This window comes from Lemur catta, chromosome 11 (genome assembly GCF_020740605.2).
Source record: "Lemur catta isolate mLemCat1 chromosome 11, mLemCat1.pri, whole genome shotgun sequence".
NCBI lineage: Eukaryota > Metazoa > Chordata > Mammalia > Primates > Lemuridae > Lemur > Lemur catta.
The window spans coordinates 67,827,569-67,845,153 of record NC_059138.1 but is presented as its reverse complement, the minus strand read 5'-3'; the positions used below and the strand labels follow the sequence as shown (position 1 = coordinate 67,845,153).

The following is a 17,585-nucleotide window of genomic DNA, read 5'->3' as shown; positions in this document are numbered from 1 at the left end:
AATAGTTGTAACTGACTATAATTTGGGGTTGACCATAATATTTCCTCGTTTTTTTTTTCTTTATGGATGTAGAATTTCTAACATAAGGCAGAATCAGGTTAATTTTAACACTGTAGCTCAAGCTCATTACTGCTGACCTGTTAAAGAGTTTAAGAGTTGGGAATTTGGTAGTTTAGTCTTCAATTTCTTTGCATATCACTCATCAAGTTAAAAATTTCAAATGAACTCCTCTGGCACGCCAGAATATCAGGATATGTTCCTAGCCATGCTGGCCCTTCTGGTCTTTTGCCTGGATGACAATCTCGTCATTTGTCTACCTCTGTAGTCTCATTTTCCTGCAATCATTACCTACCCCATCGAGTCCATCTTTTTAAAACTCAAAATTGTTTATGTCACTCCCTGCTTAATATTTGCCAGCAGTTCTCCGCCAGATGGCTAATGCCCAAAGGGCTAAATATGGCAGATTAAAGTGCCTCCACAATCCCGATTCTATCTACATCTTTAGCTCTAGCAAAACAAAACTGCTTATAGTCGCCCACATACACCCCGCAAATACATACTCCTATGCCATGCTTATGTTCCTTCTGCATGTGGTGTCCCAACCTCCTCTTCTTCATGTAATTACCACTTCAAGACACTGCTCAGTAATCTGCTCCTCCCTAGGCTGAGTTGAGTGTCCCTTCCCTCTGTTTCCATGGCAACTGGGACATACCACCATTATAGTGTTTATCATATAATTATGAGATTCTAGACTAGGTATCTTTATCTTTTTTTAGAGGCTAAGAGCTACTAAATGAGATAATCTATGTAAAGTATTTACCATAGTATGGGGTATACAATAAATACATATATGTTTGTAATTATTACCATTAGTACTACTATAATAGATTCTAAGCAGCATTAGGGTAAGAACTGTTCCTTCATCTCTGAAGCCTCTGTGTTTGGCACATGTGTAGTCATTCATAAATGGTTTATAACTAAACTATATTTGAAGCACATTTTGGCACAGCATTTCCAAAGGCACCCCCTATTTACCGCAGAAAGAAGACAGTATCTAGGAGTTCTTTCCCACAGTGTAGGGAGAGGTTCCATGGAGTTTCTCTAGGAGGGAAAGAATATCATCTGGCTCCCAAATGTTCCAGCCGCCACTTATGTTATCTACAGGAAAGCTTCATCCTCACACCTTATGAGAGTCTAAAGACCCAGATCCTTATTTCCTTCTATTAACTTCAAAGAGAAGAAGTGAGTCTGTGACATAGAATTAGAAAGAGGAGTTGGAGGGGAGTCTACGACCTACTTAGAACTATTCTCAGTGATTGGTTTAAATAGTGCAAAGAATTAAAAGCGGTAAGAGTGAGTTTTTGAACTACTCAACTAATGGTGTGAGCATCTCTGATGTCCTCTTACAAGAAGCATGACTTGACACTAAGAAAAGATAACTAAAAAAATGTTCTGCATAAGATGAAATTGAAAAACCATAAGGAAATGTGGTACCAAACAAAAGCCAAAGAACCAGGAAAACATCCCTCAAAAATCAACCCTGACTATAAGCCAATCTCTATTTATTATACTTGATCAGGGGAAGGAGAAGCGTCCCCACAAATGAGACTAGTTTAGAACAGCAAGGTATAGACTACAGCACAATTCTAAATTTCTCTGGGAAAGAAAATAGAAGATGTATGTCGGGGATGGAGGGACAGTGTGTGAGATCCTGGTCTTTTCTGTTGTTGTTTTTTTTTTTTCTTTTCAATTTTGAAATTAAATAAAAGTAAGATATATGTGAAAAATCTTACTAAATCTATACTAAATTAAAGGCATTTTTCTTTCAATTTTAAAATGAATCAAGCTTGAAACATCTTTTAAGTTAGTGAAGTATAGATTAAGCTAATCTTTATCATATATATTTGTATTATTTCTGGATTAGAATTGGAGAATTCCTTTCTCTCTCCTACCTTCCTAAAGATTTAATTTCAGTGTCCTTAGGGAACATCAACTAGGATTAGTAGTCTATTTCTGTTATAATTTTTCCATTAGATTGATAGATAAAAGTAAGGAAGAAAGGATATAGTTTAAAAAGTGAAAAGTAAAAGTCACTTTTTTCAATCTCATTTAAAATATTCAATTTAAAATACAGTCCTATCAATATTCTTCAAGAAATCTATTCAGTATATGATGTAATAAAAATGTCTACGGAAAGTGAAAAATTCTTAAAAGACACTACATTGAAAGTCATGAATTTTATCAGATAAGAATAAAGTGATAATCTATAAATAAATTAAAGTGAATATTGGTGATCAGTGCATTTTACCCTAAGGTGTGCTTTAGGTCAAGCCTTCGACTTCTACATGTCTCATGGTGGGAAGGACTTTTGACATCACAGAGTTATGTTTCTATATGTCTGGAGTTGGTAAAATACAGCTTTATATATCATGCTCCAAAGCTGGTATAGCTTTGATGTCCAAATTCATTTTTTTAGTGAACTTATTTTTAATTTAATTTAATAAATATTTTCTATATATTAGGATTATAAAGTATAGTTCTGTCCTGAAGGAGCTCACAAAGATGACTCACACACAATAGACACTTATGCTAATTTACATACAGAAATTTAGCTAGTAGTGGGAAATTGAATAAAATCAGGTCCCATAATGATTGACATGGAATTGTTTCTCTCTTCACTCTCCTACTTCCCATGATCTCATCCCTACTGCCTTCACCTAGCATCTCCTGTTGATATCTCCTGCTTCTCTTCTAGCCCCAAGCCCTATCTCTTCTCTGAGCTTCAGCCTCACCTAGATACTCTACCTCAACTCAAGATGTCCCAGTTTGAATTCAACACCACTCCTTCCATGGGGAGCAGGTTCCCCACCTCACTGAGTTACTTGAGCCAGATCCCAGAGTCCATCCATGGCCCATCAATCACCGTCTCCTGTGGATTCTGTCTCCCCATTCTCTCTCAACCCCATCCAGTTTTCTCCTGCCTAGTTACCACTCTCATTGCTTGTCTAGAGGACTCAAACAATGTGCCAACTTTTGAACTGTTAATCTATAGCTTCAGAACACTAAAACATCATTATATCTACACAGAGTTGCAAGATAAATTCACTGAAGTGTATAAATTATATGTAACATACCAGTAAAAAAGATACAATTTATAATTTTTAAATATCAAGTATTTTAAAAAGAGCAAGACATATTTAAGAATATAGTCATATTTATAAGAGGTAAATAATATCTGATGTGCTTCATACATGATAAGCTGCTGAAAAGTAGCATTCAATTAGAAAAATATTTGCATGGAGACACAAATCACACACAAAAAAGAGACATAAAGATGGTTAATAAACTTAGCAAAAAGGTTCAACTTTCTAGTACTAGAAAAAAGGCAAAAGAGAATAATTAATGGACTAGTTGCAGTTAACAAAGTGAAGACATTAAAAAGAATGAGAACAGGCATAGTTGACTCATGAAAGGCTAAACTGCACATTTTTCTTGTGAATAATATAATAATATACATTAAAAACCTAATTAAATTTGCATAATTTAGCAAATCTACTTCCTGGAATTCATCCTAAATAAATATGCTGTTATATACAAAGATACTTGTATAATGAGTTTCAATAAAAATTTGTTTAAAAAAGGTGCATTAGAATTTGACTGGGATTGTTTTAAATTTATCGATACACTTAGATTTTTTAGATTTATAGAATATGTTTATAAAGAACTGTCATTGTTATAATATTATCTTCCTATTCAGGAACATAAAATTCTTTATTTATTCATATCTTCCCTTAGTAGCAATGGATCTTACACATTTTTTTAAAAAAAAGTTTATTCCTAGACAGTTTATATTTTAGGTTGCTAAAATTCAGTAGTTGGTTTTAGTTGAATTGCTTGAATTTTTGAGATAGATATATAATAATTTTGCTTTATTTTTAAAAAATGTTTATAACTTTATTTCATTCTTTTATCTAGTTTTGTTTATGTAAAGCTTCTAAAAGGATCTTAAAATATATTAAGGAAGTATTCTTCAATTTTGGTTTTGCCCAGGAATGGACACTAAATTTTATTGAATGATTTTTCAGCGTCTATGAAGATGACAATATGTTTTATCTCTTTTTAGCAAACTAAGATCATAAAAATTCCAAAAATCAACTACCCCTGGTTTTCTAGAATAAGCCTATATTTTTGTGATATAATATATTCCTTCAATATTTGAATGAACATGAATGTTCATTTCTTCCTATGAATGTATTTAGAACTAATGCCTTTTGGGAATATTTCTTATTCTTTTAGGGATTATAAATATAAACACTTATTTTTTTAACTTCTTATATATTCTTAAGTCTCTTAACATTCTCCTTCTTCTTTAATCAGTTTTAGACATATATATTTTCTTAGAAAATTATCTATATTATCAAGATTGAAACACTTTACCATAGATTTTTATGCTTAATATTTTCTTAATGTCTTATTTTCCAATAACTTTTTCTGTGATTATAGTTTTATAATTAGGTTATTTGCCTTTTGTTCTCTTTTTTAAATTAGGTTTGCCAACTTATCTATTGTATTGAACTTTACAAAGAACCAGCTCTTGGATTAATGCATCCATTTTGTTCTTTTATTTCTATTTTGCATTTCATTATTTTCTTTAACTTATGAACTCCTTCCTTTTGTTTTCTTATAGTTATTTTGTTTTTGTTGTTCCTATATCTTTGTTTGGATGCTTAGTGCATCTTTATTTATTCTTCTCTAATAATAAAAGTATTTAAAGTTTTGAATTTTCCTGAGAGTAACTTCAGTCACATCCAATATATTCTGATGTGTGTTTTTATTGTTATTATTAGCTTATGACTAGAGTTTCAATTTATTCTTGGAGATAGAATTATTTAGGAGGGGCTTTTCTGAATTTTGCTGTTATTTGATATTTGTTTTTCCTTTTGCATTGATTTGATTTAAAATTTTGTTGCACTGTACCTATAGATGTTGGCATAAAAGACAGTTTTAATCTTTGGAATTGAGTTTTGTCTAAAATATGATCAATTTCTAAAAATATTCCATGGGCTTTTGAAAATATTATTTTATATATCAAGTGCTATAAACTTAATTATGAATTGTGTCCCCCTCGAAATTAATACATATATTGGAGCCCTAACCTCCAATATAACAGTATTTAGAGGTGGGCCTGTGGGACATAATTAGGTTTAGATGACGTCATGAGAATGGGTCCCTCTTGATAGGATTAGTGCCCTTCTAAAAGAGATTCTGGAGAGCTTACTTTCTTTCTCTGCCCTGTGAAGACACAGCAAGCCAGAGGGAGAATCCTTACCAGGAATTGAATCTGCTAGAAACTTGATCTTGGACTTCTCATCCTTTAGAACTGGGAGAAAAAAAATTTCTACTGATTATGCTACCCAAGGTATGGTATTTTGTTACGGCAGCCAAACATACTAAGACATTAAGTTTATTCATTAGGTTTAACTGTTCTATTGTATTATAAATTATATAATTCCTATTCACGTCATTTGTAAATATTAAGGGGTAGGTTATTCAATTCTCCAATTCTGAAAATTATTTTGAAGGAAAATGCAGAGTAGAGAGGCAGGAATCTAGAATATGGAAAGAAAGATTTGTAGCAAAGTTGATATTAGCAACTTGCCCTCGAATTTAAGTGTGACTTGGGGAATCTCTCCAGACTCGTTTGAGTCAGAAAGCTGAAATATAATTGAGTTACCCAGGTGCTACTGTTAATACAGCTTGAAAGGGGCAATGGCCTGGAGTAAGATCCTCAAGAATCTTGCAGATGAACAATGGGAAAGATTGCAGATGAGGGTGCTGCTGGGGATACGGAAAGATGTAAGAAATTGGGGATTTTAGAAGTAGTCTCAGAAGACTCAGATGGGTGCATATAGATCAGAAAAACTGAAATAAAAAATATATTAGTATAACAGGAAGAGAAAGAGATATCATTCAAGATGGTTGGGCAACCATAACATTAAATGGTTGTATGTGCAAGAGAGATGCATGTGTAATTATAGGAATGCCTAAGGGTAGAGGTCAGTGGACATACTGAATTAGGATTAGGTGAACAAGAGCATATAATTTTTGTTTCTCCCTCTCTCTTTCTCTTTTTTCTAAAAAAGAACTCATTAACCGGGCTAAACAATTTTTCACAATAGAAGGTGGCAAGAGCTGTAATCTTACCAACCTAGTTACTTTCATATTTTTATATCTGTTTCCAACTGTTGCTTACATGTCCATACTGGGCTGTATCATTATTTTATATGGTAAAGAGCACATTTTTAATTGGAACCTGGGAATATGTCTAGGGCCAAGAAAGAAATGGACTTTGTTTTTCTAGTAATCAAAGAGTCTGAAAGGAATAACTTAGCTTTGGAATGGGAAAAGGAGTATGTCAAGAACAATTATTTAAAAAGTAATGACAGGACAGGACCACACACAAGGAAATAATGAAGGCTTGAAGACAATTTTATGCTGCTTTAAGCTAAATCCATCTAATTGAGTGGTGCATACCTGCGTGTCTTGACTCATCTTGCTATGTGTAGTTTGTACACTGGGATTCTCTAGCACTGGAGGAAAATGGATACTTTCCAGTGGCCTACAACATGTGCGAAACTATAGAACAGACTGTGACGGAAGGATGAATACAAGAGAAATATAAGAGAAAAGGTGTATGTTAATCTCCGGGGCCATCACAAAGCTGCCCAAGGTAATTATGGTAATCATAAATTGTAGCTTTGTACTTAAAAGTTCATCACAAAGCCTCTAAGGACTTAGTTTAATTCACAACTTCTTCTAATCAATCAATTAGTCAATCAATCAATGTAACAAATATTTATGGGGTACTTACTACATGCCAGCAGTCTGCTAGGCACTAAAGAAAGACAGCGAAATAAACATGTTCCCTTTCTCCCAGAGCTGGCAGTAGAGTAGGAATATAATTACATCACAACATGATCAGATTATGTGATCAGAATATGTGATTAAAATGTAGTGCAGTCAGATTTGCAGAGAGGGTCCGAGGATAAACCGCTGGCTCTAGGCACTGAAAAGACTAGGCTATAGGCGCTATAAAGACTAGAAGTCCAATTTCTTGATTATGAGCACACTGTGATTTCTACTATAACAATACTGCCTGCCACATAATATTAAATATGACTAAATTAAAATAAATTGTAATTTCAATTTAAGAATCATCATAGATTTACTTGAAAATCACCAAACCTGGACGCAGCTGGATTGACACTTCTCCTGGTGTCACCTGGGTATTAATTTCATTTTCAGTTGGTATTATTACATGCACGGATGGGTATTCTATTGAATCAACTGAACAGCCTTTGCTTATTAAATTGGAAACGATATCACAGCGTTCACTTCTTAATCCACCTGAAATAAAATCCTGTTAAAAGAAGGAAAATCATTGATGTTTTTGAATGCATATCATCTCATCTATAAGAAAAAAAAAACATAGGAAATATTGCAAAGAAGCCATCTTCTAACAGAGAACAAATTATGCGATTGTTCAAAATAGCTGCATGTTTCCAGTAAGAGTACTGGTAAACTTGTCTTAATTTAAACTTTAATTTTTAAATTTTATTTATAAAGAAGAAAATGAATTATTAAAGAGCAGATTTCAACCAAGCACTTTAAACGTTGTTAACTGATCATTGTAAGATTATACCAACTTAATTCTTTCTAAATATTTTACTTTCAAAAGACTGATCCAAAAGAAAATTTAGCCAAAACAGACCATTCAGTGGTTCCAAATGTGAGCCTCAGTTCTCAAAGAACCCAACTGGCATGTTTATTATACACTGTTATGTTTGGAATATGAGAGTAAGTCCTTAGAATCAAATGCCTAATTAAGTACTGAAAATTCATAAAAGATTAAATTGGAAATCTAATTTTTTTAGACCATAATGTCCCCCAACTTACATACACAATAGCCTATAAATAATTCATTAAAACAAGGAAGACGCTTGTAATGAGGCTGGGAGATAAAAGCTTGCATCTCAAATTCTCCTGACTTTGCAATTCATTCTAAAACTTTCACTATCATTCAGTATTGGTTAGTTGATGATTATCTAGGAGTCATCCAATGAACTTGGCACTAATGGAAAAGCTTAAAATTTAATTTACCCTGGCTGAGAAAAAAAATTGACATTTTTATTTTTCAGGTAGCCATTCTGAAAAATAAATTCTGTTTTTTTTTTCCCTAAGAGTGGAAAATGTATTTAAAAGTACGGAAATGTTTTACTATATATAATGTTGCCTGAATTATTTGTGATATCTAGTTACATATAAACTGAATATTTGCTCAGCAATCTTCTTGGCAGTGGCTATCTTGATCTGGCATTCAATGATTCCTCCTTCAGTTCAGATGATTCAGAGAACTGTATGTCCAGTCAGTTAATGATTCAGTCAAAGCAGGTTGATTGAATACTTACTCTGGGACAATAGCTTGTTAGGTGCTAAGGATATAGAATGGGGCAAGACAGATAAGAATCTCTGTCATCAAGTCAGCAGACCATGAGTGAATTCAGTCATTAATAAGTAAATGCAACTATCAAGGGAGTTAAATTCCGGGGAAGCACAGAATACCATAGGGTTATGGAGACAAGGGGATTATCAGGTTTAAGTGGATGTGAGTGTTGAATATGAGGTCACTAATTATGAAGGGCGGCATCCCTGGCCCTGGTGAGTAATTATGTGGGATGGTGGCAGGCAATATGAAAACATTCATACAGACTTTAATTCCTCTCTCAATTGAAAGCAGGGTTTGGCAAACTAGGGTCAGCGAGACAAATGAAGCCCACAGGCTGTTTTTGTATGGTTTGAGTGCAAAAAAAACAAAACAAAACAAAAAAACGCTTTTTACATGTTAAAAGGGCTGTAAAACAATAAAAGAATGAGCAATAGAGACAGTGTGTAGCCCACAAAAACTATGTGGGCCACATACTTTTCAGTGCTGATCCTGGATTAGATACTTGTAATATAAATATAATTAAGAGGCCAAAGAGAATATACCCTTCTATCCAATCAGGATTTCTAGGTGTCATTTGGCAAATGACTTCATGGAAATAGAAAAATTAAATTTGCTTTTTAATTGGCCATACATGTAGATTTTAGCCTTAAAATTAAAACAGACAAAGCCTTAACTTCCTTTTATCTACTGATAAAAACTTGGAGGTATTGAGTGAGAGATTTAATTTATAAACAGGTTGGAGTTTCTCAGAGAAAGGTGGCAAACAAACTGCTATGGTATGTGTCACATTCCTCCAAGGAAGCATAAGGCTAGACAGAGGGTCCCGCTTCTCCCAGGCGTGGGGAATGCGGACAGTGAGGAAGGCTGGTACATGTTTGCTTGTACATGACTCACATGACATGCCACAGACAAAGAGCACATGCAAGACTTCAAATCATGAAAAGGGAATAAAGTACAAATAGCTCTCATTTTTCTTTTCAGCCAGGGAGTCTGTTATTTGTGTACACAGAATGGAGAAGAAGGGAGTGTGATTGACTCACTGTAACCATACATCACGCTATGCCATTCGACCATTAAATGTCAAGTAGCTTTGCTGAAATCAACAATATATTCTCAATTATTTTGCAACGTCTGAGTCAGCATGGCTGTTTTTACTCCATTATGAAAACTAAGTTAGAAAAGCATTGCCAGTTTGCCAATTAGGTCTGAAAACGGAAGAAAAGCTCATGGCATCAAAATAAAGAATGGAATGCCGTTCCTGCCCATTGTGGCCTACTTTCCACTTTGTATAAAAGAAAAGCAATTTGAAACCACACCCTTTTAATTTTTGGAATTTTGTGTCATTTTAATTTCTGCTAATCCTTATGTTTTACTTTTTCTACAAGATAAACACAAGCAAAATCCTATTCCAACTTTCTGCATCTAAAATCTATTTGAGAATGAAAAGCCCAAATTGAAGTTACTCTGGTTGGCTTTTCATCAGTTGTTACTTTCATCCATTCAATATAATTTTCTGGGCATATAAATATGAAAAGCTTTTTTCTCCTACTCATATCTGAGTCTTTTTGACTTCCAAACATGGTGACCTGCAGAGAAAAGAAAGAATTCTATCATCTTCCTTTTGGCAGTGAATGCCCTTCATATCATATTTTAGTATAATTGTGCTCCAAGGCTGCCCTCTAAACTCTGGCTATGCCAGTGACACCCTGTGTCAGACATTTCAGGTGGGAGAGGAAGAGAATTCTTCAAAACTTATCAAGTATTTCGTAGATGTTAAAAAGAAACATGAGGCATTAAACTAGGTAATATTGATGAGGTCCTTTCTATCCTAATTATTTTCCAATTACTTTTATGTAGCGTGGAGGCAAAGAGAAAGCAGTACCTGGAATGGCTGATTAATGTGCTATATAAGAATGCAAGAAAATTGAGTATATTCTGTCTAAACTTTCTTGTGAGCTTTTACTTTTGACTAGTTTTGAAAATTATATAAACCACATTTCATTTATTTTGTTACCATTTATCTGTTCTAATCAGGAGCAGAAAAAAAAATCTGCCTCTTCCTTTCCTCTCCCTCCAGCCTTGCTGGTTGAGAAATCATTGATATCAGCTGCATCTATGCCTGAATGGTGGGTGATTTTCCGAAATTAAATAATACATTCTTCCTCTCGATGATGTCAGGTCAGCCTGCAGGGCATGGACAGCTCCTTCTGTTAATGACGTGGGTGGTGGCTGAGTCCTAACACTGGTTACTTCCCTGAGGTTGTGTTAATAACAGAAGCAATTCTTTTAGTTTCCTAACCCGGAACGAGTTGCTCCAGAGCCTCATCAAAGTTCTACATAGTCACAACTTGCATTTCTTAAGCAATGACTATGTGCCAAATGCCTCCCACATTGCTTCATTTCACCTTCCCAACAGTGCGAGGCAGTTACAATCACTATTTCCATTTTAGAGGTATAGAAAACTGAGGTTCAGAGCGATTAGGTAACATGTTCAAGTTTATCCCGTTAGAAACCAGTAGAACTGGGATTTGAATCCAATTCATTCTCTCTTCGGAGCCTGTTCTTTCAACGTAAAATGGACTACACTGCACTACATGGAGTATTTTGGGACATGAACAGCCAAGGAAGTGTCTGTTTTCCCTGGGATCCCATCTGAAGGATGTGGCGAACAGTGGACATAGGTTTGCCTCCTCCCTTGCAGCAGCCACCTCTTGTCCCCTTGGCTTACCTCCTTCCAACTGACCACTCATTCCTCTGACAACTCAAAATCCCTCCTATGTGGCAGCACTGGCAGTTATTTCCAGAGCCGTGACTCTTAGATTTTTTTGGTGCCAGTTAGACATGTGAGATAAAGAAGGGGTCCTTCTGGAACCTGACTTTTTATGGCTGGCATGTTACATTTGGCTGACAGCTGGGCTTCTGACTCATCTTTTAAAGGTTCTTCCAAACTACCCTCACTAAAGGACTCAGCAGCTGATGGCAGGTTGGCACAAACTTCAGGGCTCTAAGGATCTTCCTTAGTGATGCAATAAAAATCTAAAATGGAGTACTGGTTTAGGGTCAGGAAATATCAAGCCATGAAACATTCTTGACAGAGAAAAACCTAGAGGTAAATTCCAAATTCAGGGTTTTAGAGATGAGGAAAGGGAGACTCAGAGAATAGAGTGAATTCTGTCTGGTCATTTGGCTCATAGAAAGTGATGGGATTGGACCCAGAAACTCTGGAATTATCCTGTCTATGGCATTCCTTGCCTGGCTCCATGGGTTCTGGTGAAGCACTTCTTAGTTCATGAATAACACCTGGTTTCCTCACTGGTGTAGCCCAGAGTACATCTGGAAAGCCTCCCAGCTGTCGGTGAGAGAGGCTTAGTTTGAGACATGGCTACCCCTTCCCTGCCTCTATCTTGACTTGCTTCATAGAAGAAAATATTACTACTTTTCAACTTTCTTTTTTCTCTTGGGGGATGCATCAGGACAAGCAGTAACAATAGTTGGAAAGAAGATGGTAGGTTAAATCAGAGGAGGCAAAGGCTAGATATTTATCATCATGTCAAGCAAAAGGCTGGTAAAGATCTACTTGTTACAATTCCCAGGAGCTATATGAGTAAATGTTAAATTACCTAGGCAATCTCATAAAATAAGAAACCCCAAATTAGCAGATGGTTTCTTCAGTGCAGTTTACTATATACAGTAGTTCTAACTGCAGATTAATGGCAAAAGATAAAAACTCATGAAACAACTTTGGAGCTGAGAAAGAAGGAATGCATTATAATTGTTTTACTAGAGAATTTTGTTATTAGAATTTCTTTCTCTTGGTAGAAAAAAACCCCCACTTATTTGGAACAATGAACATTTTCTGAGTTATTCTTCACTCCACATAATTTAAATGGACACAATATCTCATGAACAGGGCCACATGTCCCAAAGAAATACACCACATTTTCCATTAAGTAACCAAGGAATTGATGTACAATGTTATGAAATGGAGTACATAACTAACCTTCAAGTATTTCAAATAAATACAAAGAAATTAGCTTGCTTTTCTTTAAAAAGCAAGCACAAGATAATGATTGAACTTGGACATACAACCTAATGCCTCAAGCTGGAGCAAGAATTTCACACCAAAGCCTACTGAACTATCAAAAGTTACTATCTGTGTTTGCCAATTCTCTCTATAGAACAGATGGAAAACATAAAATGGTTTGCACTTCATTTCAAAATTACCATAATTTTCCTAATAAAAAGGTTATACTCTATTTTATATTCAGCCAGATATGCTGTTTCCAAGCATAAAACCAAATAAAATTTTCCTTATGCTCGGCAGTATCTTTCTTTTTCCTGATTCACCTTCAAGGCACAGAATAGTAGGACAGTGAAATCATGCTAGACGGAAATTCAACTATAAGGAACAGAAAAAAAAAAGGCACACCTCTTGAACACACCATCCACATTCTGGACCCAGTGCAAGGCACTTGGCGCACGATGCTGCGTTTGAAGATGCACATCGATTGTCTTCTGTAATGGAGGATAAAACGAGGTGTTATGGTTTACTCGCCTATAAGAAAGTGTATACAATTCTAGAACAAAATGTATTTTGAAAACTGAAACAAGATGACCTTTTGTTTTACAAACCTGACATCAAAAAATGTAGCATTTCTTTAGGGAAAGTTAACCTGCTCATTGCAATTAATAGATATCTGGGTAGTTATTATTTAGTTTTGTAAGTTTTGGGAAAAAGGAGTGTGATTAAAATGTGACTTTGATCAGATTTGGGGGTTCAGCTTGAATTCTGCTGCAACAGTAAAGGACCTTCCAAATATTTCAGTGTGTTGAAGTTTCACTGTATCTCATATTCTCTGAGCCAAGTAGATGCTTTTTGTTCTAGAGGTTTTCCTGTAAAAATGATCATATATAGTCATCAATCTTAACATGTAAATCCATGTTGAGTCATAGTGAATATTTTGAGAAATAATCTTGATAGTCACATTAAGTAATTAACTTGGGAATTCTAATTGTGTTAATATTGATTATTTTGGCTTAAAGAATACCAGAACCAGACATAATGGCTTGGTTCAGTATTTTAGAAGTACTTAAGTGGAATGAGCTGTTTTAGTTAATTTAATTTCTCGGACTAGATCACTTTAAAATCATGACCAATCCTCTTTTCTATATATTTTTTCACATGGCTGTAATATTTTAGTAACATAGTTGTGCCTGAAATTTATTTAATTTTATCCCTCTATCCATTAACTGCTTAAACAATTAAAATTATTACAGGCTGAAATACAAAATATAATACAAAATGAGTCATATATCATTTTATCATGATATTTTAGTGGAGCAATCATGTATTTCATATAGTCTATCTTTTACTGTGAGATATCCTAAGTACAGTGTACATCGCAGTGTGATTCTATCCATCTCATTCATAGGCACAGGGTAAAATCAAGTAGACATCCTAGATGTAGATGGCGAGGAGAGAACTATGTAAGCAAATAATACAACACAGTATAACAAGCATAAGAGAGAGCTTTTACCGAATTGCTAGGGGAACACAGGGAAGGAGCTTCTCCCTCTGCTTTGGCGGGATAAGCAGGGAGGAGGAAGAGGGCATATTTAAGGATGGCTCCCTAGAGGTAGTGATATCTGATATCCCTCTTTGCCATCTCATATTGCTTTTTTAACCTGTGTTTGTATCTTTTAAAGAAATGTAATAAACGCGAAAGAAAAGCGCGTGTATATATGCACAATCACACATGGGCATGGTAGCTTTAAAGGGGTAGAGACCACAAAATCTGTAGCTGCCCCCATTCCAATTGGTTTCTTTTTCTTGTCTCTCTCAACTTTCGTCAACATTTCGGAAATACAGGGTCAAAACAGTTCTTACCTGGAGGTGGTGGGAAGAGAGACAGAAGCAATGGGAGAAGAGAGGGAGAACTACAGGGGAGCAGGCAGAGCAGAGAGGTCTAAATGGGGTGGTAGTGACACCCTTCCCTGCACTTCTCCAGACACCCAAGGAATTAAGCAGAAAACATCCTTCCCTATCACCCCTAATGGACTATTAACATTAGCTCCTCTCGGTATCCCTTTCTATCTGTTGTCCTTGACTTTATATCAACTTTTTATATACATTATCCAAAGCACCTTCACTAATTTTTCCAGACCTGCTCTAGAATTCAAAGAATTAAAAATAACTCTAATGTTTTAGGCTCCCTTTAACACCAGCTTGGTCACCCAAGTACAAGGACTCCCTAGTCTAAAAATCTTCCATCTGGCTTAGCCTGCAAAACTCTAAAACATGCTTACTCCTCAAATGTTCAAAAAAAAAAAAAAAAAAAAAAAAGAACATTTAGTTCACTTTTTAGTTTTATTCCCAGAAAGGAAACCAACTTAGGTCTATAAGTCAAGCACATTTGCAAACTGTTATGGTCTGAATGTGTTCCTCAAAATGCATATGTGGATTCTTAATCATCAGTGCCATAGTATCTCACTATTAAGAGGAGGTGGTTAGGTCATGAGGGTCCCTCTCTTCTGAATGGAATTAAGGGGCTTATAAAATTAAAAGAGGCTCCACACCTTCTGGCCCTTTTCATCCTTCCACTCCTCTGTCATGTGAGGACACAGCAAGAAGGCCCTCACAGGACACCAGATGCTAGCATCTTCATCTTGGACTTTCCAGCCTTCAGAACTCTAAGAAATAAATTTCTCTTGTTTACAAATTACCCAGTCTCTGGCATTTTGTTACAGCAGTTGTATGGACTAAGACACAGACTTCACCAACTCTTAGCCTTGACCCAACTGAAACAAACATGGAATTGAGTCTATTTCAGTTCAGATTTGATGGAGCCTTTCACTCAACAGGTGAGCCTTTTGCATTGGTCGTTAAGACCACAGTCCCCTGGAAGGGAAGCTGCAGAGCCTAGGACTCTGGTACTCTGGTCTTCGTTTCTAATTCTTGTCTGACTCTGTCCTAAGCTAACCCAAATTCAAGCTCAGGTCAGGATCCTACTTCCACAGCATATGTGGTAAATAATAATTCACAAGCAAAAATCTGTTTTCTTTGTATCCTGATTCTTTTCTTTAAAACAGTTCTAGTGCAACCTCTGTTCTCAAACTTCAGACACCTAATGATGATGACAGAGAGGGAGAGAGACTTGAGTCCTGTCAATACTTGCCAGATTCCAGGGCTGACATTTCTCAGAGTCTATGTAACTACAGGAAAAAAGATCCTATAAATGGATCTGGAGGAGTTGGGCCTTACGGTTCCACAGAACTGGAGGAAGGCCATAAATTGAGCTGCATGGGAACAGTGTCAAACATTATTTCTGGAGAGTGTCATGTTTTCACTTTAGAGAAGACATGCCAGATACACTTTGGCACGCAATATTTTAAGGATTTTCTTTCTAATTTAAAAAGGTGTAAGTAAATTACTTAACATGCAAATACCATCAATTATAGAAATTCTTTCCAGTGAATGGTCCAATCATTATAAGTGTTATTAATTAGTGTGTGCTAAAAATTTTCTCTTTCACACACACATACACACACACACACTATCTCACATAGCCTTCTGTGAAAGCAGAAATCTTCTCCACACTGCATATACATCAATGCATGACCACTGTTTACAGACACTGGCAGTTTCTCATCAGCTTCCGCACCTTCTCAATTCATCTGCCCTCCTACACCTAAGGCAATATCACAAGAAGGCTACTTCCCCACGGTGGTTTCCTAGCAGCCCTCTGCACTGCACTGACACCTTCAGAGGGTGTGCCTGAGTGGTTCTTCTTCCTACTCTACCATTGTGGTTGCTGTTTATTCAGCTATTTGTCTAGTGATGTTGTACTAGGCACCTTATACTTTATATTCTAGCATTGCATTTTTATTAAGGATACATTTTTACTGATCCTAATGGAAATTCTTAAGCCCATGGAAGCAGCGTGATAACATTTTAAATCACAGATCCTCAGATCGTCCTTTTGTGTCCATTTGTTACAACCCTCAGTGCCTATGAAACACATGTCATTAAAAATTGTGCTGTCTTGCCGGGCATGGTGGCTCACACCTGTAATCCTAGCACTTTGGGAGGCCGAGGCAGCAGGATCGCTTGAGGCCAGGAGACCAGCCTGAGCAAGAGCGAGACTCTTCTCTAAAAAAAAAATAGAAAAATTAGCTGGGCATGGTAGCAAGTGCCTGTAGTCCCAGCTACTCAGGAGGCTGAGGCAGGAGGATCACTTGAGCCCAGGAGATTGAGGTTGCTGTGAGCTATGATGATGGCACTGCACTCTAGGTCTGGTATCAGAGCAAAATCCTATTTCCAAAAAAACCCCCCAAAACAAAAAAGCAAAAAAAAAGAAAAATTGTACTGTCTTGACATAAATTGGTAAAGGATTTAACAGCATATTGCCAATTAAGTGCATACACTATAAATAATTCTATTCCTTGATCTATCAGCATGTGCTGAAATTCTTCGTTTTTCTCATTATGTTACAACTGGAGGTAACAGATGTGATGAAGTAGCATTGCTTAATGGTTACTGGGAAGAAACTTCCAACCTTCCATAGCACTGCTGTTTACCAGCCATGTGCCCTTAGGCTGTTTATTAATGCTTAAACTCTCTAATTTTCCTCCACTGTAACACACGGCTAACTATACCCATATCAAATTGTTGATATGAGACTGATGTCAGGCAAAGCATGTCAATCACAGTGCTCAGGGCATAGTAGGCATTCAATGAAGGAACTGTTGTAATGCTGTTATAATTAATATTACAATAAATTATATGTATATACATACATATGCACATGTACATATGGATACATACATAAATGTGTGTGTAAATATCTGTATTTTGTTCTAGGTTCAACAAAAGAAAGACATTATGTGCCTTTAAATGTGTTGTAAATGTAATTTGCTGTCTTTGAAATGAAAGTCCCTTGGGTCATAAAGACAAAGTTTTAAAAATACAGCTAATATATAAAAATAGATGTTAAACAAAAAGTTACAGCATTTATTTTAATTGTTTAAAAATAATTCTTAAGGGCCAATTAAGTTTAACATACCTCAGTCCAATCTATCA

At 35.7% G+C, this 17,585-nt stretch overlaps 1 protein-coding gene across 3 annotated transcripts in view; it reads right to left on the bottom strand.

Moving 5' to 3' along the window:
- The window catches only part of ITGB8 (integrin subunit beta 8), an 81,309-nt gene that overhangs the window by 38,537 nt on the left and 25,187 nt on the right, over positions 1-17,585 (bottom strand). For all 3 annotated transcript variants that reach the window (XM_045564451.1, XM_045564452.1, XM_045564453.1), the window contains exons 2-3: positions 12,936-13,021; positions 7,246-7,420 (exon numbers count right to left, since the gene is read on the bottom strand). In XM_045564451.1, coding sequence (XP_045420407.1) covers positions 7,246-7,420; positions 12,936-13,021 — 261 coding nt within the window. The remainder of the gene's footprint in view (positions 1-7,245; positions 7,421-12,935; positions 13,022-17,585) is intronic.